At 69.2% G+C, this 22,691-nt stretch overlaps 3 protein-coding genes across 7 annotated transcripts; 1 reads left to right on the top strand and 2 right to left on the bottom strand.

Annotated features, from left to right (window-relative positions):
* Window positions 1-1,875: 1,875 nt before the first annotated feature.
* ABHD15 (abhydrolase domain containing 15) lies at window positions 1,876-4,291 on the bottom strand. The gene is given in 3 exon segments (XM_050908785.1): window positions 1,876-2,353; window positions 3,463-3,823; window positions 3,826-4,291. Coding segments are annotated over 3 exon segments (1,305 nt in total).
* Window positions 4,292-4,594: 303 nt separating this feature from the next.
* On the bottom strand, window positions 4,595-13,356 carry GIT1 (GIT ArfGAP 1). 5 transcript variants are annotated; one of them, XM_050908775.1, is made up of 22 exons: window positions 13,305-13,356; window positions 10,035-10,168; window positions 9,837-9,949; window positions 9,646-9,751; window positions 9,473-9,559; window positions 9,229-9,359; window positions 9,048-9,142; window positions 8,926-8,968; window positions 8,697-8,723; window positions 8,361-8,409; window positions 8,208-8,280; window positions 7,466-7,563; window positions 7,277-7,388; window positions 7,070-7,197; window positions 6,844-6,996; window positions 6,542-6,769; window positions 6,379-6,432; window positions 6,036-6,122; window positions 5,858-5,931; window positions 5,599-5,781; window positions 5,400-5,463; window positions 4,595-5,298 (listed from the first exon to the last, which is right to left on the bottom strand). In XM_050908775.1, exons 1-22 carry the CDS (start codon window positions 13,354-13,356, stop codon window positions 5,086-5,088), a joined length of 2,304 nt encoding a protein of 767 aa, XP_050764732.1. In that variant the 3' UTR covers window positions 4,595-5,085. The 5 variants fall into 5 exon arrangements, with proteins under 5 accessions (XP_050764732.1, XP_050764733.1, XP_050764734.1 ...); XM_050908776.1 differs by lacking the exon at window positions 8,697-8,723; XM_050908777.1 differs by lacking the exons at window positions 6,379-6,432; window positions 8,697-8,723.
* A 2,139-nt stretch (window positions 13,357-15,495) lies between these two features.
* On the top strand, window positions 15,496-22,598 carry ANKRD13B (ankyrin repeat domain 13B). Its single transcript, XM_050908783.1, is given in 16 exon segments — window positions 15,496-15,606; window positions 19,144-19,279; window positions 19,505-19,629; window positions 19,719-19,764; window positions 20,014-20,157; window positions 20,290-20,479; window positions 20,600-20,666; window positions 20,761-20,842; window positions 20,914-20,978; window positions 21,057-21,187; window positions 21,296-21,453; window positions 21,533-21,685; window positions 21,791-21,951; window positions 22,178-22,258; window positions 22,347-22,364; window positions 22,366-22,598. Coding segments are annotated over 16 exon segments (1,878 nt in total). The 3' UTR covers window positions 22,576-22,598.
* The last annotated feature ends 93 nt before the right edge of the window (window positions 22,599-22,691 follow it).

The raw sequence follows: 22,691 nt of genomic DNA on the forward strand, positions 1-22,691 counted from the left end.
AATTAACGTTACAAAGTGAAGTGTGTATAACATAAAAGGCTACAGCCCTTTGGTGACTTGTAAATGCTTGAGAAGGTTGTGGTAAGGCGTGGAGGGCCAAGTGACCTGCCTGGGGCTCTGCAGCCATCGCTGCCCCCCGACACCGCGGGGCCAGCGGGTCGGGAAGGGGGGGCCCAGCGTGCGTACCTTGGCCGTGGGAACCCCCGTGGGTTAGTGGATGGGAGGGTAGCGTAACGTGTGTAATACGGATAGGAGAAGCTGTGTGAGGTGTGTATAGTGTATATTTTTTAAAAATAGCTTGCTTGTATTGTGAAGATTTTAAAGACAAACTTGAGAATTCTAGCCTAACTATTAACACAAGTTTAACATCAGTTACCCCACTGGGTTCAGAGCCTCTTGAATGTATATTCCTTTTTGTAACCTAAATGACCTATTCTTCTACCAGTCAGCCAGACATCCTATTTATATTTTTAATTTTATATTACTTTCCATTTTTTTTCGTTATTTCCAGCATGTTTCTGGTTTTGGTTTTTGTTTGTTTGGGGGTTTTGTTGTTTCTTTTTGCACAAGCATTGTGTGAAGTCAAGGAAATGTTAACTCCAACCTGGTATTTTCCAACCTGTTCCCCCTTCCCCTTCCTCTCCTCCACCCCTGTTTTGTTTTTTTTTTTTTTATTCCGCCAACAGTTTGGGATTTTCTGGGCTGGGATGCAGCGGGTGGGAGGAGGGGATGGCTATTTTCCATTTGCAGCTTCTGTGCAAATGCCAGGTCTTTTGCCAGTCAACTAAAAATGCTTCACTTGCTGGTTGCTTTAAAAAAAAAATAAAATAAAAAATGTAACCTTATCAGTCCGACGTAGACCACGGCGGGAGGAGGGGAAGTGCACACCTGTAGCCACACAACTCTAGCTTTGGCTGTGAAACAAAAGCAAACCTTTCCTGGCGAGGAGGTGACCACAAGGCAGCTCCCAGCCCCGCCGGCTGCCTGACCCCACGGAGGTTTTGCCGGGCACGAGCTCCGCGTGCAGCCGGGGGCTGAGCCCCATGGTTTGGCCGAACCGTGCCGTGCCGGGGGAGCAACGTGCCTTGGGCTTGCTCTTCCCGCCTCGGCGCCTGCCTGTTCATGTGCGCAAACCCGAGAGCTGCCTACTGACGACAGCAAAGCTGTTGCTGCTTTTCCTCTCCTCTTCCTCCTCTCCCCCCTCCGTAAGGAGGTCCAGCTCACCAACAAGAGCTCGCCCAGCGCCCGGCCCCAGCGCCGAGGCCGTCTGCTCTAGGGCATCCTCCAGGTATAGCAAAGCCCGGCTGCCGCGGTGCCGGGGGAAGGCGCCCGGCCGCGCGGTTTTGTACCGCAGAGCGTTAGTTAGAAAAAACACACACGTATCTGCTGTTTTACTATGAACACTGGTCTGAGGTTTCCAGGCCCAGCACCATGGTGATGGGCCGTGAAGGATTTAACTAGGGGAATTAAACTCCTTCCTGCTTCCATGTCTGGTAGCACCAGCTGGTATGAGTGAATCTACAGGTGTGCGTTTTCCTTCTTGTAGAAAATGCCACGAGCACTAACTGGTAAGGCTTAATGTACAGTATATTGTCAGTATTCTGGTATTCTTCTGGTTCAGCATACATTATAGCTCATATATAACCTGTATTAATTGTATAGATTGTGCATTTAAAGCTGTTACCAAGTTGTCAGAAAATAAGAGAAGAGAAAAAATAAGGTCATATGTAATATTTTGTTTGTAAGTATCCTTTGTATCATAGCAAAGGAAATGTTAAAAAAAAAAAAAAATCAACTGTAATAAAGTAATTTTAGTACATGGAGTGTCTGCCTGCCTTTCTGAGCCCCCCCAGCATGTGGGACCCTGCCCGGGGGCTACCGGGTGTAGGACCTCTGCCAGGTGAAGACGGGGGGCTCGATGGCGGCACCCCCCCACCTGCGGGGCCGCGGCAGCCCCTTCCTCCGCTCCTCTGCCCGCAGGAACTCAGCCATGGCCCTGAAGTACTCCAGTACGGCCTCGTGGCCCCAGCAGCGCCCCGGTCCCCGCCGGGGGAAGCCGCAGTGCCCCCCGTGCTGGGTCAGCAGCAGGAAGAAGTAGGGGCTGCTGCGGAAGAGCTCCAGGGGCAGGCTGTGGGCCGGAGGGCCGCGGACGGGGTCATCGGCACTGCAGAGGCACAGCACCGGCACGGCCGCCTCGTCGGCGTCGCGCAGGGGCTCGTTGCGCTCCCAGTAGGTCTCCCAGCTGGTGGGGCGGCTCTTGGTCTGGCAGAAGAGGGCTTCCTCCAGTTCCCACAGCGAGCGGCTGCCCAGCAGCCTGTCCACGTCCACCGCCTGGGCCAGGGACCCCGCGTACCTGCGGGGAGGGGGTGGCTGCGGTGGGCTGGGGGCCACGGGGATGCCGCCAGCTCGTGTGCCCACGCTAAGCGGCTGGGGACTGCACTCCAGCCATGGCCCTCTACACAGGGACTGGAGGTGGCCTCAAGCCCCCCTGCTCCCCGCAGCTGGTTTGGGGGGGTCCTGTCCCAGCCCCTTGCCAGGGATGCTGGGGGGTGGTCCCCGCAGCGCAGCCTGCGCCAGCCCAGGTACCATGGCAACGGGAGGCAGCCAGCACTCCGCTCGGTTGCTGTGACAGCAGTGGCTGCAATGGGTATCGGGAAACGGGGCGGGGGGAATGACAGCCTGCTGCCCAACCCCCCCCACCCCCCCCAACCTGGCCAAGAGACTCCTACATGCCCCCCCCAGCACCCCATCACTGCAGTAAACACTGTGCCTGGGCTTTGCTGAGGCTCAGCCCGGCACCTGCTTGCCCCAACGTTTTGGGGCTTAGCTGTGGGGTTTTTTGGCCCTCCTTTGCCCACCAGCAGGGCCCCTTTGTGTCCCCCCAAGGTCTCAGCACTGCCCAGGGAAGCGTCACTTGCTCAAGGCCTTGGCATGGGGCGGTTTGCCTCCCGTCCCAGCCCACGCCAGTGCTTGGCCCTCGCCAGCGCTGCCGTGTTGAGCAACGGGGACCCAGAGCCCTTGGGAAGCGGGTGGCAGCTGCCACAGCCCCCTGCCCCTCACAGCAGACACCCGGGTTTGGGTGCTGAGGGCAAGCAGCAGTGCAGGGGGGGTGGCCAGCCCTGCTCAGCCCCCTGGGGTCCAGCACAGAATGGGGGCTTTGCCAATCCACCCGGTGCTGCTCTGCCGAGGTGGTGCATATCCAGCCAGGGGACCCCCCGAGATGCTGCCACAGCCCCAGCCAGGTCGGGGGAGTGTGTGGTAGCCAAGCTGGCCCCGTGGCAGCCGGCTCCAGGCTGCTGTTCATTAACCAGCACGTTTTGCTGCTCTCAGCACCTCTGCCCCCATGCTGGGGCTCCCGGTGCCAGCAGCAGCACCCGTTGCACACACAACCCTGGGGATGGCCGAGGGGCTCCCAGGGCAACCCCTTCCCAGCTCCCCCCAGGCCCAAGGGACCCCACTGACCTGCTGAGTCCTCGCTTGAGGTGCAGGAGCAGCGGCCACTCGTAGAGCCAGGGCATCCCGGCCTCAAACCAGTCCCGGCCACGGAAGACAGGGGAGATGCAGGCAGCGGCGGCCAGGCGGCTGGAGGAGCCGCTCTCCCCCAGGTAGGCGAGCAGCAGCCCCGAGCCCGAGCCCTCGCTGACGGCCAGCAGCGGGGCGGCGGGGTGCCGGCAGCACAGGTAGGTCACCGCCTCCCGCAGGTCCCCGGGGTCCCCGAAGGGCTGGAGCCGGGGGGTGGTGAGGGGGCAGCCATTGTGGCCCCGGCGGTTGAAGATGACAGGGATGAAGCCCCGCTCCAGCGCCCGCAGCCCCAGCTGCAGAAGCCCCCCGTCACCTTCCCGGCAGCATTGGGGATGAGCAGCAGCACCGGGCTGGGGCCCCCCTCACCACCACCTGCAGCCCCCCACGGCCCCACCAGCCAGTCCAGGGCCACCAGCCCAGCGTCAGGCAGCTGCAGGAGCTCCCGGGCCACCGCAGGCTCCAGCTCAGGCGGCTGCAGGAGCTGCCGCAGCATCTGGAGCCGGGGCCAGCGTGGCCATGGCCAGCGGCCCCCCCGCAGCACCACCGACCGCCCCAAGCTCCGCACCAGGTGCTGGGCCAGTGCCGAGGACTTGCACAGCAGCCGGCAGCGCCCTGAGCCGTCCTCGGCGATGAAGGGGATCCCCTCCTCTTCCTCCTCCTCTCTCCACTCTCCAGGCACCTCCAGCCACCCTGCCCAAAGGCACCAGGCCAGAAGGCCCAGGCCGGTGAGCACCGCGGCTGCGGCCACCAAACCCTCGGGGTACACCATAGGGGCAGCGGGAGCCCCAGCCGGCAGCCCCGGTGCTCAGCGGGTTCGCAGAGCGATGGTGGGGGCCATGCCGGGAAAGCCCTGCCCCGGGGCTGGGCAAGTGGTGGGGCCATGCCGGGGACAGCAGGGCTGTGCCGGGGATGGCGTGACCGGCCGCCAGCCGGGGCCAAGGGGACTGGGTGAAATGGGAGGGACACGTGGCTGAGCCCTGCCTGGCGCCGGGGGGGGCGAATCCCCTGCAGGCACGCACCGGGGGGACGGGACCCCCCCATCGCCACAGGAGCCGGGGGCCGGGGGCCCGTGCAATGCTCACACCTTTATTGATACAAATGTACAAGGACACATCTTACAGTAGGGAGCGCGGCCCCGGCGGGGGGCAGGACGCCCGGGGAGGGGGGGCCCGCGGGCGCCCCGGTCCAGTGTAATGCTGCGGGCAGCCCTGGGGGTACCGGCCACCCGGCGAGGGGCTTTGTGGGGGGGGGGGTACATCGCCACCGCCGCCACGGACAGCTACACAGGCTATGTACAGGATAAGTTAGGCGCGTGCCGCGGGGTGGGCGGCGCGGGGGCGGGCAGGGGTCTGTACAGGGGGATGCAGGCACCGACCCCGCAGGCTGAGCACCAGCTCCTCAGCGGCGCGGGGGGCAAGGGGGGGCTCGCCCCACGCCCCGGCTCCCCATGGGCTAAAGGCCACTTGCAGCCACGCTCGCCCCAGGTGCCGGCTGCTGCCGGAGGGGAGGGAAGAGACGGAGAGCGCGGGGGCCAGAGGGGTGCGGGGGGACACGGGCCGGCGCTCACTGCTTCTTCTCACGGGTGGTGATGGTGACCAGCTGCTTGGCGGCCTTGGCGATGTCGTAGGCACACTGGATGACCTGCTGGGTCAGGAGCTGGTAGTCCACGGCGGCACCCGGCTCGGGCGGCACGGTCTTGCGGCACTCGCTCTGCAGCCGGTAGGCGCTGGCGTTGAGCAGCCGCAGGGAGCTCCGCACCGTCTCCAGCGCCGGCTTCTGCAGCAGGGCAGAGAAGCAGCGTCAGGACCCGTGCTGGGGGGCGGTTGACGGTGCCTGGTGGGGACCTCTCCACCCTGGGGACTCCCCACCCCTCCTACCTTGGGGAAGAGCGATGCCATCTCCGTCACAGCTGAGTGGATCTTCTCCGAGCAGGGCACGAAGCTGGGGGCAAGGAGAAGGGGTGAGCACTGGGCACAACAGCTCCCAGCCATGGCGGGTGGCAGGGATGGCCCCGTGTGAATGCAACCCCCTGGTCTGGGGGTCCAGAGGGACCCCAAGGCTGTGCCCCAGCCCTACCTGTCATGCTTGGACTCCTGCGCTGCTCGCAGCAGCTCCTGGATGTTCTTGGTGACCTGCTCGGTTTTGAGGATGACGTCCTCTGTGCTGGGCAGCCCGGGGTCCAGCTCCCCGTCCAGCGGGTCCAGCTCGTGGGGGAAGTCCTCGTCCTTGCTCAGCTCCACGAACCGCTTCCCCTCCATGCTGCAGGGACCGACCGACCCCCCGGGGTCAGTGCCAGCCCCGTGTCCCCACCGCAGCCCCCAGCCCCGGCACTCACCTGATCAGGACCTCACCAGCCTGTGTGTTGTCGTAGTCGCTGTCGGTGCCGCTGCCATGCCGGTCCAGCTTGCTCTGGAGGGGAGAGGAGCAGCGTCAGGCCCTGCCCAGCCCTGTCCCCGTGTAGGGCCGGGGTCCCCCCACCCTGGGAGCTGCCCCTCTGCTCCCCAGTACGTCACCATGTGCCGGGCACCGTCGGGTGGGCAGGAGAGCAGCGGGGAGGATGGGGGAAAGGGCACCGAGGAGGCAGACGGACCTTTCCGCATCTGGAGGGGGAAGAGAGGGGAAGCCGGCACTGAACAGGGTGCAGAAGGGTCCGGAGCTGATCCCAGTGACGTGCAGGGGAGGACGAGCACAGGGGACACCACTGCCCTGCATGCAGGAACGTCCCGCGGCCACCGTCCCCCGGGGAGGTGCCCGGCCTGACCCAGGGGGTGCAGGGTGGCGAGGGGAGGGGACGTCCCAGGAGGGTGACGGCCACCACGTCCCATGCAGGAGCCGCCCCCGCCGCGGCCCCCTTACCCGGTACACGCTGGCCGGGATGTGCATGGAGTACAGAGCCTCGTCCTCCACCTCCTGGCGACACACGAAAGGTTACGGCCCTGCGGGGACAGGACCCAGCACCCTGGGGGGCTGGGGGGACCGCTGCACCCCAAAAACCTCCCGCCTGCCCCAGCACACTCACGCCGGCACCGAAGGGCTGCAGCCGCGTCACCAGCTCCTCAACCGGCTGCCCGAAGGGTTTCAGTGCTGAGCCCGGCTCGTACATGGAGAAGGCCTGGCGGTCCCGGCGGTGCGGGGGGGCCGTGCCCGGGGGGTGCCCGTGCTCCGGCCGCTCGCTGGGGGCCGGGGTTGGGTGAGCGGGACCCGTCTGCTGCCGGATCTGCGTGTTCTCTGCCTGCAGCTTGTGGATCTGCAGCCGGGGGGGAAGGCATCAGTGAGGAGGGGGGTACGCCGAGGGGGGGGTCCCGCCGGCCCCGCACCCACCTCGCGCTGCAGCCGACGCAGCTCGTCGCTCAGGCTGTTGTTCACCTTCATCAGCTGCTGCACCTTGGCCTCGGAGGCGGCCAGAGCCTTCTTCACCTCCAGGTACTCCTGCAGCGTGATGGGGCCATCCGAGAGGTCGGAGGAGTCCATGCTCTGCAGGGAGAGGGGCTCAGCGCCGGGATCCTGGACGCAGGGTGGGGGTCCGGGGCGGGGGTCTGGGGCTCACCCTGGCACGGTTGTTGCGGGAGGCGTTGCGCAGCAGCTCCTGGTCCGTGTCCTCGTCGGAGGCGACGCTGTCGTAGTCGTGCTGGTCGTCCAGGTCGCTCTGGCTCCGCAGTGAGTAGTCGAGGGCGTCTGGGGGAGGGCAAGGGGGTGCTGAGCACTGGGCAGGGGGGGGATGCTCAGCCCCCCCTTGCTGCCCCCCATCCCTCACCTGTGGGGCTCAGCAGACTCTTCCCTTGCTGCCGGCGCTTGGCTTCCCCGAGGATGTCGATGAGCAAGGTGGCAAACTCCCTGGCGTTGAACCTGGCCAGCTTCTGCCGGCCCTGGGGCGGGAGGGGGAAAAGGGGGTGAGCAGGGGTCTGGGTGCAAGGGGGGATCGCGGGGCCTGGGGGGGTCTCACCTGGTTGCGTGTGGCCGAGTACTCAGGGTTGACAGGGAGGAAGGGGACGGCGCTGCGCTCTGTCACCAGCGTGCTGTGGTTCTGCGTCGTCAGCCAGACTGCGGGCAGGCACCCAGCGTCAGACCCCCGGGGGGGCTGCGGGGGCCAGACCCCCCCTGGAGCGAGCGGGCCGCAGGGCCTGGGGCCGACGTCGGAGCTGGCAGGACGCAGGCGCGGGCGCAGGGCCAGCCTGACGGGACTGGGAGCGGAGCCCGGCCGGGCTGACGGGAATGGCCTCCCCCAGTCGCCCCGTGGGGCTGGGATCCCCCCCGCGCTCCCCAACAGTGACCCCCAGCTCCTCACCTTTTGGGGCACCAGCTCTGCACCCCCCCCAGCTGGCGGGGAGAGGGTTTGCCTTGCCTGTCGGTGCCCACCCCACCATGGAAATGGGGTGGCCCCTGCCCCGCCACCCCCCAAGCTTAAGGGCACCCCTCCAGGCTGAGCCTCCATCCCCGGGGGGGGGTGTCCCGGCACCCACCTCCAGCAGCACCCCAACGCCGGCGCCCAGCGGCGGCCCCTCGCGCTGAGAAAACCTCCCCGGCCAGAGGAATGAGGAAGGAGGGGCCTGCGGTCCCGGCGGACGGATCCAGATGGGGGGAGCGATGGGCTCAGGCTGCGGCCCCGCTGGCTGCTCCTCCCCACGCCGTGACGCCCGCCCCAGCCCCAGCCCCGGGGGGGGTTGCACCCCGTGCCCCCCGCTCACCCGCGTCGTTCTCCCGGCGGTCCACCTCGTCGTAGACATCCATGGCCAGCTCCTCGAAGAGGCGGTTGCTGAGCTGCAGTGGGACCGGGGATGGCGTCAGGCGGGAGTGGACGGGACGCCCCCCCCCCCAGCCCTGCCCCGGTCCCCACTCACCGCTTGCAGCTTCTTCTTGGCTGCCTTGGCCAGCTCCGAGAGGTCCAGGCTGGGGGGGGTGCGGGGAGGGGGAAGACACAAAGTGAGGGTTATTCCTGGCCCGTCCCCACTGAAATGGTCCCCAGCTGCACCCCACCAGGACAGGGACCCCCTCCCTGGGCACAGGGGGCTTCGCCGAGCAGGGCTGGCGGGCAGGCACGGGGGGATGAGGTGGCAGGGGGCGAGCGGGACCCCCCTCCCTGGGTGCCAGGCTGGGCCGAGCAGCCGGGGCTGCAGGGGGGGCCCGTGCCAGCGGCACAGGGGGGCCCCCGGAGCCGAGAGCCGAGCAGACAATACCTCTGTGCCATGCACTTTGGGCGCACCCTGCGCTCCGGAGAAGGCAGCGGAGGGAAGAACAGGATAAAGGCGGATGTTAAACGCGCGGGCACGCGGACCCCCCCCGCCCCCCCCAGGGATGCTCCAGCGCCGGTCATGGGGTGGTGACCGGGGTCCCCCCCTCGGCCCAGTGGGGACGCCGGGGGGGACGTGGGACAGGGCAGCAGGGCCGCAGGCGCTGGGCACTCACCTGTCAGCCATCTGCGGGATGATGTAGTGCCCGTTCTTGTGGTCTGCGCAAAGAGAGGGGTCGTGAGCGGGGCCCCGTGCCCCCCGGGGCTGAGCCCCCCCCCCCGGGACCCCCGCACTCACCCGGCTTCCTGCCGCAGAGGTAAAAGGCCAGCCGGTCGGTCAGCTCGTACTGGCACTCCACCAGCCGCTCCGCCAGCTCATGCTGGGCTGCCTGCCTGTGAGAGGACGGGCAGGGGTGATGCCCACCCTAGGGGAGGGGTGCAGGCAGGGGTGACCCCCCCCACCGCTTCCCCACCCTCACCTGGCATAATCGATGGGGGTCCGGCCGTTCACGTCGGGCGCCCCAGGGTCGGCACCGTAGACCACCAGCAGCTCTGCCTGCAGGATCTGCCCGGCTTTGGCGGCCACATGCAGCGGCGTTGTGCCCTTCTCCTGCGGGCACGGGCAGCCTCAGCCCCGCAGCCTGCCCGCGGGACGGGGCTCCAGGACCTCCCCCCCCCAAGCCCAGACCGTCCCCAGGGACCCCGAGCCCCACCAGCGCTCACCGGGTGGAAGAAGTTGGCCTGGGCGCCCAGCGAGAGCAGGCGCAGGCAGGTCTCCAGGTTGCCCGTCCGCACGCTCGAGTGCAATTGCTGCGGAGGAGAGAGGCAAGTAAGGGGGGGATCCGTCCCTGCTGCCAAGGCCGGGGGGGGACCCATGCCCCCAGCCTGCACCCCACCTTGCTGAGGTCCTTGGCAGTGACGCCATCGTCATCCCGGCAGGGCAGCTTGTGGACGAAGGCCAGCATCTGGTACTTGGCGCGGATGAACTCTGACTTGGTGGGGCTGGGGGGGGTGCAGTAGGTTGCGGGGTGAGGAGGGGGCTCCCAGGCAGCGCAGACCCCCTCCCTGCGGCACGGGGGGCACTTACTGCACTTTGTCCTGGGGGTTTGCCTTCCGGCGCCCGCTCTGCACCTGGGCCGGATCCAGCAGCGAGTGCTCCCATATGGAGTTGGCCCCGTTGCTCGCCAAGGTGTGCACCATCTGCGGAGGAGAAGCAGGGCCCAGTGGGCGCAGGGGGGTCCCTGTGTGTGTCCCCCCCCCATGGCCCCGTGGGGCCGGCACCCACCTGGAGCAGGGTGGCGGGCCAGGGGCTGTGGCGTAGGTGCTTGACGATGGAGATGTGGCGGCCCAGGCTGCGGTGCACGCTGCAGCACTCGTCACAGATGAGCACCCCGCGGTTGATGGAGGCCCAGCCAGGGTCTGTGGGGTGGCACCGGGGTGTCACTGGGTGTCCCCGCCACCGAGGTCCCCTCCCCATCCACCACGCTGCTGCCGGGGGGGGGGGGGGGATGCGTTGCCACAGCAACCGTTTCCCAGGCGATGGCAAGGGGCTCAGCCCATCGCCAGGGGAAACCCACAGGTTTCCCATAGCAACCAGGCATCAGCCAAAAGGAGGGGGCAGGATTTGGCCTCCCCCATCAGGAGGGTGGCCGGTGGCAGGGATGATGCCAGCCCCGTGGCAGCACACCCTGAGCGGGGGCACCCTGACTCACTGCGGCACCCGGCAAGGCTGTGCACCCCCTGAGCCTCCGGCTGGGCATTTGGGGGGATCCTGCACGGAGGCAGCGTGCCCCACAACGGGTGGGCACCCCCAGCCCGTGGGCTCCCACGTACGGTGGTCACCGGCTCTGTAGCCACAGCACCCCAGCCCAGGCCAGCCCCCCAGGGCACCCCGGCTCTCGGGGCAGGTGCCGCAGCCCCCCTATGCTGCCATACCCGCCCCCAGCCCCGGCTGCTGGCCCCGGCCCGGCCGGACTGGAGCCCTTTGTGTCCCCGCCGGGAACAAAGGGCCGTTTGAGCGGCCGCGCCGGCCCCACGCTGGCACCAGCCCCGGCACCCGCAGGGGCCCCACTCCCGGCTGGGCAGCAGCTCCCCACGCCTGCACCCCAAAAATGAATCCTGGGGCTGGCCCGGGTTGGGGTCCGGCCCCACAGGGTGGCTGTGGGGCCGCAGCTGCCACCGGCAGCACCGAGGGCAGGATTTGGGGATCCCCTGCTGGGTCACAGCCCCCTCCCGTAACATGGGGCCAGGCACGGGGTGATGATGCCGAACTGTCCCTGGGTGGCCCCTCTGCCGGGCACCGCAGGGGAGTCCTGCCAGCCTCTGCCCAGCCCCACCACCCCTTGTTTCTGTAGGGCCTACATAAACACTGCCCTGCCCCATGGGAGGGGGGAGCCCCAAGCCCGGGGGGTACAGGGCCTAGGGGGGTGGCAGCACTGGCCGGCCACGATGGCCCCAAGGGGGTGACGGTGGCCCTGTGACCCCACAGAGGAAGGTGGGTGGGCGGCCAGGCCTCCCCTGCTTCCTTCCTCCCTGCGGGGTCCCGGACCCCTCCCCAAGCCCCCCACAGAGCCCTGGGGACGCGGTTTCGGGGGGCACCCAGCCTTGCAGTGCTGCAGTGCCCTGGGGCCGAGGTGGGGTGGCTGGGGGGAGCGGCGGCCCCCCCCAGCCTGGCAGCCCCGCGCACACAGATGGCAGCGCCTTGGCAGCCGGCGCGGCGGCATCTGTGCCTTCGCACCCGCTGCCCACGGGGCGCTGCCGGGAACAGGACGCTCTGTGTGGGGGGAGCCGGCCGGCGAGGCTGCCCGCGGCCCTGCAACCGGGTGGATCTGGGGTACCCCCGGGGCAGCACCCCCTCCCGCTGCAGGGGCCAGCCGGGACGTGGTGGGATGCAGGTGGGCATTGCAGCAGCTCGGGGAGCGCTGGCACAGGGACACCCCGAACACAGAGAGGATTCTGGAGCCCAAGGGAGCTCCCAGCACCTCCATCCCTGCACCAGGACGCGGGCTGACGCTGGGACCCCCAGCGCTCAGCCCCGCACTGGTGAGGGGAGGACTGGGGCCGGCCAGCACACGGCCAGCAGAGCGGGATTCGGCCAAGAGAGCCCGGGTAGAGGAACCAGGGCACCCAGTGGGCACCCCACCACGCAAGGCCAGGCAGCACATCCCCGGCAGCGGTGGCGGGTGCTCCCGGTGCGGTAGGAAGCGGCCTCTGGACTTTATAACTCATTTCCTCACATGGCTGCCGGGCGATACGAGATTGGAAGAAACTGGTTTCCATTTCCCCCCGCCCCGGCACAGGGCCTCAGCACCACCCCAGGCACCCCTGTGCCCCCCGCTTGCCCGCCGGCAGGGGGGACACACCCGGAGGCAGGGCAGCCCCGCGCCCACGCGTGCCGCTGGCTCTCCTGGCAGGATCCGGCCATTGGCACGTGGCCGGAATAATTTCGGCGCAGCCTTGGCCCGCGGGCAGCTTTCCGGGGCCGGCTCAGAGCGAGCCTCGACTCTCGACCCCATTCATTCATCACCGTGGGGCCACCCGCGCTGGCCATGGGCAGGGTTTGGGGGTCCGGCCCCACCGTGGGCAGGGTTTGGGGGTCCAGCCCCACCGCGACACCCATGGGCTCATGTCCGGCGTGGGGGCTGCGGGCACCAGCACCACCGGGGATGCGAATCGTCTTGCCCAGGCTCAGGCTCCGGCTTGCAGCACGGCCGCCGTCAGCCCGGCTCAGCCCGCCTGCACCGCCAAGTCCAGATCCAGCCGGCGTGGGTGCTGGCTGCAGGGTGCTGGGGGGCGCAGCAGGGTGTCCCCCCCATCCTGCCATTTGCAGGGTCCTTGGTGCTGCTGGCACCGACCGGCACGTCCCCAGCCTGCGCCAGCAGCCCCCACACCAAGGGGTGCAAAGGCTGTGGGTGGTGCACGGGGGCGTTGGGTGCAGTGGGGGTATACTGGATGCACCGGGGCAGCACTGAGGAGGGCATGGGGGGGTTATTGGGGTCACGTTTGGGGTGTACTGGGAGATTCCTGGGGGGAAAGGGGGTGCACCAAGGGGGCCCAGGGGCCTCACCAGGGTGTTGCACTGGGGGCACATCAGAGGGTTCCTGGGAGGCAGAGCAGGGGACTCAGTGGGGGTCCCTAGGGTGTGCACTGCAGGGTGCAGAGAGGACTCACTGGGGGGTCCTGGGGGCACCCAGGGGGGTGCAAAGGGGCCTCGCTGTGGGGCATAGAAGGAGATGCAAAAGGGCTCCCTGGGAGCATACCGGGGGGATGCACCTCGGGGTGCAGAGGGGGCTCACGGGGGTGCTGCGGGTGCACCGGGGGGATGCACCTCGGGGTGCAGAGGGGGCTCGCGGGGGTGCTGCGGGTGCACCGGGGAGAACACCGGGGGGCACACCGGGGAGTGCAAGGCAGGCTCCTGGCCAGGCTCGGGGCGGGGGGGGGAGCACGAGGTGCGAAGGGCCCCGCCGCGGAGGGGGGGCGGAGGGCTGGCGGGGGCTGGGGCGTACCGAGGGCGTACCGGGGGGGCCGGGGCCGGGGCCGGGGGGGCGGCCCTTACCTGGGGCGCTGCAGTCGGCGCACACCTCCGCCCGCGGCGCCTTCCGGGACATCCTCAGCGGCGAGGCGGGCCCGGGCCCGGGCCTCTGCGCCAGCGTGGGGCGGCGGCGGCGGCGCCCCCGGGCCCGCCGGGGGGGGGCCGGAGGGGGGTGGGGGGGTCGGGCGGCGGGGCGGGGCGGGGGCGGCGGGGGCCCGGGGCCGCGGCGCGCCGGGGGCTGCCGGCTGCTCCCAGCGCCCGGCGGCTCCGCAGGAAGCGGCGCAGGCCCGGCCCCGGCGGAGGAGGGGCCGCGCCGCCCCCGCCCCGCCACCGGCAGCGCCGCCGCGACCGCCCCGCACCGGCACCGGCACCGCCCCGCACCCGCACCGCGCCGGCACCGCACCCGCCCGGCACCCGCCACCCCCCACCCGCTCCCGCACCAACACCTGCATCCGCACCCACACCAGCACCCGCCCGGTGCTGGTCCTGCTGGCCGGTCCTGGACAGCCCCCGGTCCCGGTCCTAGCCCTGGACAGCCCCCGGTCCCGATGCCGGTCCTGGGCATCCCCCCCCCCGGTTCTGGTTCCAGCCCTGAGCACCCCCGGCCTGGTCCTGTGCAACCCAGCCTGCTCCTGGGCATCCCCCTGGCCCTGGTCCTGCTCCTGGGCATCCCCTGGTCCGGACCCCAGTCCCAGTCCTCAGTGCCCTCCTGGTCCCATTCTCAGTCCAGGGCACTGTCCTGGTCCTGGTGCCAGCCCTGGTCCTGTTCATCCCCACCTCTGGGTCCTGGGCACCTCTGTGGTCCTGGTCCTGGTCCCAGCCTGGGTCCTGCACACCCCAGTTCCAGCCCTGGGCACCTCCCCCTTGTCCCAGTCCTGCTCTGGGCACCCCAGCACCGGCTCTGGGCACTCGTCCTTGATCCAGCCCCAGTGCCCCTGGGCAACCCCCAGTCCTGTTCCCAGTGCCAGCTCTGGCACTGTGCGCCCCAATCCTGTGCACCCCCACTCCCCACCCTGGCCCCGTTCCAGGGGCACCACGGGGTGCAGTGCGGGCAGCCAGGGTCAGGCCGGGGGTCCCAGGACACTGGGGTTCCCTGCCTGCCCCAGCAGTGCAGGCAGGACACTGCACTGGGGATGTGCAGGATGGGCCAGGGATCCCTGGGGTGTTCAGCAGGGGATTTTGGGGGGACACACAGAGTGGGGACCATTTGGCGTCTGTTCCCCGCTCTGGGATCCTATAAGCACTTGGAGCAGGGGGGACACCTCGGTATCACCGTGGGCAGCTGTGGGGGTCAGACCCCTGCAGCGTGGCCACCCCAGGCAGGAGCCACCGGAGCGGGGCCGGATCCTGCCCCTCACCACCATGGGCCAGGCTGTACGGCCTGTGCCGCGAGTGACCTCACCACTGGTTGCCGAGGAGATGGCTCGTGACGTCATGGGGCAGCGGGGCTGGCAGGGAGATGGGGGATGCTGTGTGGGGACCGGGGCAGGGGGATGCGACCACCGCCGCCTTCATCGTGGCTGAACGGAGAATAAAAATGAGGGGGTTCACCCCTCGGCGGCAGCCCCATGGCAGGGTGGGGGGCAGCGGGGTGGGGGGCCGGGAACGTGGCGCCGGCGGGAGGCCGAGGCGGCCGGCGGAGGCCCAGCCTCGCATTGTTCTCGGGCAGCAGCCGGAAAACGCGACGCCCGCCCCGGAGAAACGCAGGCGGAAAAGGAAACGGGGCTGGGGGCCCGCGCCTGCCGCTGCCTGGGGGGGGGCTTGGGGCCCCCCGCACGGCCCCCACCCGGCCCCCACCTGCCACCTTCGCCCCTGCCCTGCCATGTGCCCGGATCCGCTGGCCCATGGGGGAGCGGGGGTCAGCCGGGAGGGGGGAAATCAGCCTGGTTGGGGGGGGGCCCTGAATGCGAGCGGGGTGACCCTTTGCAGCCATCCCCGCGGGGTCGGGGACCGCGGTGATGGGCTGAGCGGTGCGGGGGGGGGGGGGGGGGGGGGGGGGGGGGGGGGGGGGCCGAGGAAGAGGAGGAGGAGGAGGAAGGGGGCGATGCCGGGCAGGGCGACTACAAGTCCCATGAGGCCGGGCGGTGCGGGGGGGGGGGGGGGGGCGCGGGGGAAGCACCGGGCGGGAGGTGCCGTGCCCGCCCCGCCCCGCGCCCCCCCGCGCCCCGCTCCGCCCCGCGCCGCGCCCGCCGCGCCGCTCCAGCATGCACGGAGGATGCTCGCGTCTTGCTCAGGCAGGAAGGGGCCGGAGGGCAGGTACCCGCTGCACTACCTCGTCTGGCACAACCGCGCCCGTGACCTGGACCGGGAGCTCAGCGCCAAGCAGGTTGGGGGGGGCGGGGAGGGTGGGGGGGCACCCCCGGGCAACGGCCCGGCACGGCCCGGTTCGGCTCGGGCTGATGCAATGCTGCCGGGCTGCAGCTGGGCTCCTGTTCGGGGCTGGGATGAGGATGGAGATGAGGATGATGATGGGGATGAGGGTGAGGATGGGGTCCCTCCCGGGGCTGGTAGGGTTCTGGGGGTGTCGTGTGTCTCCCTGCACCCCGGGACTGTGTCAGCTGTCCCCAGGGCTGGCACGGAGCGGTGGGTACCATCCGCGGGTCCCCTGTATCCCCCGGCACACACAGCCCCAAGCATTCCTCCCCACGTGTCCCCGGCTCCCTGCTAGGCCTCTGTGGGCCCCTGGCACCCCGACCCGCACCCCGCTTCTCGGGGCACTGCCAGCCCTGCTAGAGGTGCAGCCCCTAGCTCCCCACCCTCAGGCTGAGCCCCTCTCGGGGACACCCACAGGGCCCTGATGCTGCCGAGGCACAGCCCCCCAGCCCCAGGAGGCCAGGCAGGTTCTTCTCAGGGTGGGGGGACCCACTGTGTCCCCCAGCCCGGGAACCCCCCCAGCCAGCCAGAGATGGAGCGGGGCCACGGGTGCATCCCCAGGCGGGTTCCCAGCCTCCCTCTCCCCTGTGGCGTTGCAATTCAGGTAATTAAAACCCAACCCCGAAGACGCAGGAAACCGCAGGCGCTGGAGGGAGGCCGGCGGCGAGGCTGTGCCGAGCATCCCCGTTCCCTCAGCCCAGCTCCCGGCACCCCAGGGTGCTGAGGGCTGAGCCGGATGGACCCCAGCGATGCACGAAACGGGGGGCCGCCGTGCCGCGATGCTCCCGCCGGGATGCAGGCGATGGCTCCTGCCACACCCGCCTCTATTGTGGGGGCCAGCCGGGGGGCTGCGCCAGCATCGCCCCGGCCCCCCACCCCATCGCCGGCGGTTTTATTTCCGTGGTAATTTGGGGTCATTTTTCCAGGAGCCTGGCGCGGCGGAGATCAAAGCTGGGCACAGGCGGCGGCGGCGGCTCAGCAGGCGCGGGGAGATGCAGGGGCTGCGAGGGTGGCTCCGGCCCCGCGCGCCTGCAGAAAGGCTTTCTCACCCGCCCCCCCTAAGCCCGGCCAGCGGAGGGGCTCTGCCATGGCCCCTACTGCCATTTGCAGAGGGAGAGCAAAGCCGGCTCTGCGTGCACCCCAGGGGTGCACAGGGTGGGCCCATGGGTGCTGCAGGCCAGACCCCAGGGCAGGTGGGGGTTTGGGGGAAGGAGGTGGGGGTCAGCCCAGGCTGAGCCCCCCACCTCTGTCCAGGGCATCCGGGGACACGGCTCAGCCCTTCTCCTGGGTAAGCATCCCATCTCTCTCTGGCATCCCCCGGGTAAGCGGGTCAGGGCTGGTGCTGTGTGTGATGCTGGGGGCTGGGTGTCCCCCTGCCCAGGGGCTCTGCCCTCCCGCCACCCCGGGGACCCGTGTGGGGCAGTGGCACCACATGGGCCCCCCCACACATGCAGGTGTTTGGGGTTGGGAAGCGCTGGGGCAGCTGGCGGCGTTGCTCCTCTCCATGTCCCCATAAGGGCTCTGTGTGGGTCACCCCTGAATTGTCACCACGAGCTCCTGTCCATGCTTGCCTCCACCTGGGGAGTGAGGGCCAGCAGGTCCCCATGGCAGGGACAGCGCGAGGACGTGGCAGGGAGTGACATGGAGCCTGTTGTGCCAGGACACCCCGCACCGCAGCCTGCCCCATCACGCGTGGCAGGGACCTGGAGCTGCACAGGGACAGCAGCGCCCGGCACCACCTCCCCACACTGGCCCGTGTCCCTCACTGCCACCCAGGAGCAAGTGCTGGGGTCCCCCACCTCAGTGACAACTCCAGCAGAGGGGATGCGCTGTGCCACATGCCCAGCTGGCACAGGAGGAGAGGCCGAGCTGCGGTCCTGCGCTGCACCGCTGCCACCCCAAAGCCATCCCCATCCCTGTCCCCATCCCTGGTGGGTGTCACGGCCCCAGGACAGGCAGCGCTTGGAGGTCTGTGCCGCGGCCCCCGAGCCAGAGCCATCCCAGAGCCAGGGCCCGGGACCGAGCTCTCACCGGCGAAAACTGGGTCACGCCATGTCCCCCGGGGCTGGCTCCGGCACTGCGTCCCCAGAACGGGGACCCTCATCCCGCCCGGTGCTGGGGCAGGGCTGCGGCTGGGGAGCCCCGCTGAGCCTGCAGCACCCGTCCCCCGGCTGGGGGGCGATTGCTTTAATTAGAGTTATTTCATTAGCGCAATTAAGAAGCAGCAGTCGCCTGGAGAGTGTTGGAGCAGCACGTTGGCTCCCGGGGAACTGGGGGGCTGTTTTGCTCTGACGGTGTGGGCAGCCAGGGGGGTTCCCCCTGCCCGGTGAGCCCCTGGGGATGAGGGGCATGGGGATGCCCACAGCCGGGCAGGGATGGGGACATCCCTGGGGCAGAGGGATTGCAGGACGTGCCCAAGAGTGAGGCAGGGACTTGCTGTGGGCAAGAACCTGGGCACCGGCAAGCCCACACCCCTGCCCAGCCCCAAACACCTCTGGGGTGCCTGGTCCCAGCTGGCACCTTTGGGTCCTGCACCCCAGGTTTGTCCTCCTGGGGGTGGTCTCCCCAAAACCCATGCCTTGATTTGGAGTTCATCCCCACTGCCTCCTGCCCTGGCAGCATCCGACTGCCCCTCTCCGGGCACAAGTCTTCTGCTCCAGCTGGGTGCTGGGGGGGCAGAGGCTGGGGCCCCCCCCCTCCCGCCACTCCATCAGGCCCCGAGCCGTGTCCCTAGCCCTGGGCATGGGTGCGATGCTGCACCCCGTGTGGGGAGCGGGGCCCGTGGGTGCTTGGGGTGCCCACCGCCGCTGCTGGCGGGCGAGGGATTCCTCGGGGCTGGCTGGGTGCCAGGCTCCGGGCTTGGCACAAACAATCGCAGCCCCAGCGCGCGGCTCCCCAGGGCCCGGGGATCCTCCGAGCAGTCTCTCCGCTCACGCAGCCGCCCGCCCCCGGCTCAGGCAGGGGAACACGTGCGCCCGCCGCAGCCCACGTCGCCCGCCGCGCTCCCGGCCCCGGCGGAGGGGGGCTACTGGCAGCTGCTGCCTGGCAACTGGGCAGCAGCCCTCCCCTCCAGATCCCAGAGGTGGGGGCTTTTCCCGAGCTTGCAGCTGCATCAAGCCGTGCAGAGCTCCGCGCACCGCGCTGGGGGCATCTGTGCCCCCCCCCGCTGCCATGCCATGCCCCTGCTCCATGCCCGCGTGGTGGATGCAGCCCCAGCCTGACCGTGCCGAGCCGTGCTGGGTGCTGGCAGCCACTGCCGCACTCTCCCTACCCTCCCCATGGGGCTGTGGGGAGCAGGGAGAGCCTTTCGGGGTACAGCGCATATGCATCTCTTGGGGGAGCTCGGGAATGGGGACAATCTCCGAGATACTGGCAAATGTCGGCTGCTTTCCCTGGCTGCTTTGGCCAGGAGCCTTGCATCTGCACGAGGGCATTGGGGGGTGAGGTCCGGCCGCCCCAGTGCCCCCTGAGCCCCGCAACCTCCCGGCAGGCCGACATCGAGCAGCTGGACCCCCGAGGACGCACCCCGCTGCACCTGGCCACCACGCTGGGCCACCTCGAGTGCGCCAGGGTGCTGCTGAAGCATGGCGCTGACGTGGGCAAGGAGAACCGCAGCGGCTGGACAGGTGAGCGGGGGGGGCGGCTCGCCGCCTCGGTCCTCCTCGAGCTGCCCTGGCACGGGCACGGGCACAGGCACGGACAGGCTCAGCCTGGTGCTGCAGCTCCCCAAGCGACAGCTCGCGCGGTGCTACACGCACATGGCTCCTGTGCAGTGGCCAGCTCTCCTGTGCCACGCCGTGCCACGCCGTGCTGTGCCGTGCCCCTGGGCACTGCCCCTCTCTGCCCTGCAGTCCTGCAGGAGGCCGTGAGCACCCGCGACCTCGAGCTGGTGCAGCTGGTCCTGCGCTACCGCGACTACCAGAGAGCCATCAAGCGCCTGGCCGGGATCCCCATCCTGCTGGAGAAGCTGCGCAAGGTACCTCCCTCCGGCGGGGGGGCTGCCGGGGCTGGGGAGGGGGGGATGCCGGCCACGGTCTCCTCCTGACCCCGCTGTGCTCGCCACAGGCCCAGGACTTCTACGTGGAGATGAAGTGGGAGTTCACCAGCTGGGGTAAGCTCGGCTTAAGCGTGGCTGGGGGGGGAGCGGGAGTTTCCCAGCAGAGTCTTCCAGCCCCAGCATCCATCCCCAGGAAGGGGGACACCTGCCCCCTTTACCTCCTACACCCCAAGCTTGCAGACCCCTGTCCCGCCAAGGCGTCGGGTTCCCCAGATGCGCCCCCCACCCAGCTCAGCGCTGGCAGCCCACTCGGGGGTGCAGGGTGGCCCCATCCCTGGCTGGGCTATCGCCGTCTCTCCCCAGTGCCACTGGTGTCCAAGATCTGCCCCAGCGACACCTACAAGGTGTGGAAGAGCGGCCAGAACCTGCGAGTGGACACCACGCTGCTGGGCTTCGACCATATGACCTGGCAACGGGGCAACCGCAGCTTCGTCTTTCGGGGACAAGGTGAGCCGGCACCGGGGTCCCCACCTGCCCTCACTGGGGAGCACTGGCAGAGCCCCTTGGCACTGCAGCAGGGCCGGGTGACGTGGTGGGGACTGCGGTTGTCCCCACATACCCTGACCCTCCTCCCTGCAGACACCAGCGCCGTGGTGATGGAGATTGACCATGACCGGCGGGTGGTCTACTCGGAGACGCTGGCCCTGGCCAGCCATGACCAGGAGGTGCTGCTGGCTGCTGTGCAGCCCACCGAGGAGCAGGTGATGGGGCGGCTGACGGCCCCCGTCGTCACCACCCAGCTCGACACCAAGAACATCGCCTTCGAGAGGTGGGCTGGGGGTGGCACCGAGCCCCCCCCTCCCCGGGATGCACAGCCCCCCAGGGTGCTCACACCCTGGACTGTCCGAGTGAGACCATCCATCGCTCACGGTGCCCTGTGTCACCCCAGGAACAAGTCCGGAATCCTGGGCTGGAGGAGCGAGAAGACGGAAATGGTGAATGGGTATGAGGCCAAGGTGAGGGGCAGGGGGGGTTGAGCTGCCCGGGGAGGGGTACAGCCGGTTGCGGGTGGGGGTTATCCTCCTCTGCCATTCCCTTCTCCTCGGCCAGGTCTACGGCGCGTCCAACGTGGAGCTGATCACACGGACGCGAACTGAGCACCTCTCAGACCAGCACAAGGGCAAGAGCAAAGGTGGAGCCGGCGTGGGCTGGGTGGGCAGGGTGCTGCGCCGGCTCTGGTCCTCACCTCCTCCTCTCCCGCAGGCGGTAAGACCCCCCTGCAGTCCTTCCTGGGCATCGCCGAGCAGCACGTGGGGCCCAACAATGGGGTGAGTGTCCCAGGGATCTGGGGGGGAGACCCTGCAGTCAGACACCCCCCCCCCTCACCCCGCCGGGCTGTCCTGCAGACGCTGATCACGCAGACGCTGAGCCATGCCAATCCCACCGCCATCACCCCCGAGGAGTACTTCAACCCCAACTTCGAGCTAGGCAACCGGGACATGGGACGGCCCATGGAGCTCACCACCAAGACACAGAAGTGAGGGGGGAGGAGCAGATTGGGGACCCCCCTGTCCCCCTCCCGACTGCTGCAGAGCCCCCAGGGGGGGCAGGCAGGGGTCCCCAGCCCGGCGCCTGTCCCCGGCAGGTTCAAAGCGAAGCTGTGGCTGTGCGAGGACCACCCGCTGTCCCTCTGCGAGCAGGTTGCCCCCATCATCGACCTCATGGCAATAAGCAACGCGCTCTTCGCCAAACTGCGGGACTTCATCACCCTGCGCCTCCCGCCCGGCTTCCCCGTCAAGATCGGTACGGCGGGGGGTCTTTGCCGCTGGCACAAGTGGTGCAGCCAGCTTCCCTCCCTGCTTTTTTTTTCCCTTTCCCGCAGAAATCCCCATCTTCCACATCCTCAACGCCCGCATCACCTTCGGGAACCTCAACGGGTGCGACGAGCCCGTCAGCTCCCTGCGGCACAGCCCCAGCAGCGAGGCACCCTCGCCCAGCAGCGACTCCTCCAGCGTCAGCAGCTCCAGCTCCCTGAGTACGCTGGGGGGGGGGGGACACGGACGGACAGAGCTGGAGGGGGTGCGGGTGGGAGGGGTGCATAGCGGGGTGCCCAGCTATGCCGGCGCCTGTTTCCCCACAGCCTCGTGCCGGGCGTGCGAGATGGACCCGGCGCTGTTTGAGGTGCCGCGGGGGTACAGCGTGGTGGGCACCCACCAGGACGCCCTGCGGGAGGATGAGGATGACCTGCTGCAGTTCGCCATCCAGCAGAGCCTGCTGGAAGCGGGCAGCGAGTATGACCAGGTGGGCACCGTCACCCCCCTGCCTCCTCCTACCCCCCCCCACCCCCGGCGGGGGACCCCGCTGCCCACCCTGTCCTGAGGCTGCCCTGGGTTGCTTACCCCACTTTGCCCCATCCCTGCATCCCGCGGTGGTGGGTCAGAACTCATGCAGGGTGGCCAGGTTTTAGGGTGCTGGAGGGGGGGGGGGGCATGCCACCCTCCAAGCACCCCTCTGCCACCGGCCACAGGTCACCATTTGGGAAGCGCTGACGAACAGCAAGCCGGGCACCCACCCCATGTCGCACGAGGGCCGCCGAGGAGACAGGTTGGTAAGGTCTGGCCAGTCCCCCCCGCCGGGGGAGCGGGAGTGGGAGCCGGCCCCGCGGGGACCCCCGCTGAGACCCTGCCGCCCCCCAGGACTCCCCAGCACACGGCGGCTCCCCGGCCCCCCGTCACCCCGGCCCCGGGGGGGGCAGCGGGGGCCCAGCACCCTGTTCCCCAGCTACGCGGAGCAGCTGCGGCTGGCCATGGCGCTGTCGGCGCAGGAGCAGGAGGAAGCCGAGCGCCGGACGCGCCAGGAGGAAGAGGAGCTGCAGCGGATCCTGCAGCTCTCACTGACGGAGAAGTGATCCCGCGCCCCCGCTGAGCCCCCACCCCACCCTGAGGGGGATGGGGACGCGGCCGGTGCCGTGTATGGGGGCACGGAGGGGGAGCGGGGTGGGGGGAACCAGCCCAAGCACTGCGGAGGGTAAATGGGGAGGG

Source organism: Gymnogyps californianus, chromosome 20 (assembly GCF_018139145.2).
Source record: "Gymnogyps californianus isolate 813 chromosome 20, ASM1813914v2, whole genome shotgun sequence".
Classification (NCBI taxonomy): domain Eukaryota; kingdom Metazoa; phylum Chordata; class Aves; order Accipitriformes; family Cathartidae; genus Gymnogyps; species Gymnogyps californianus.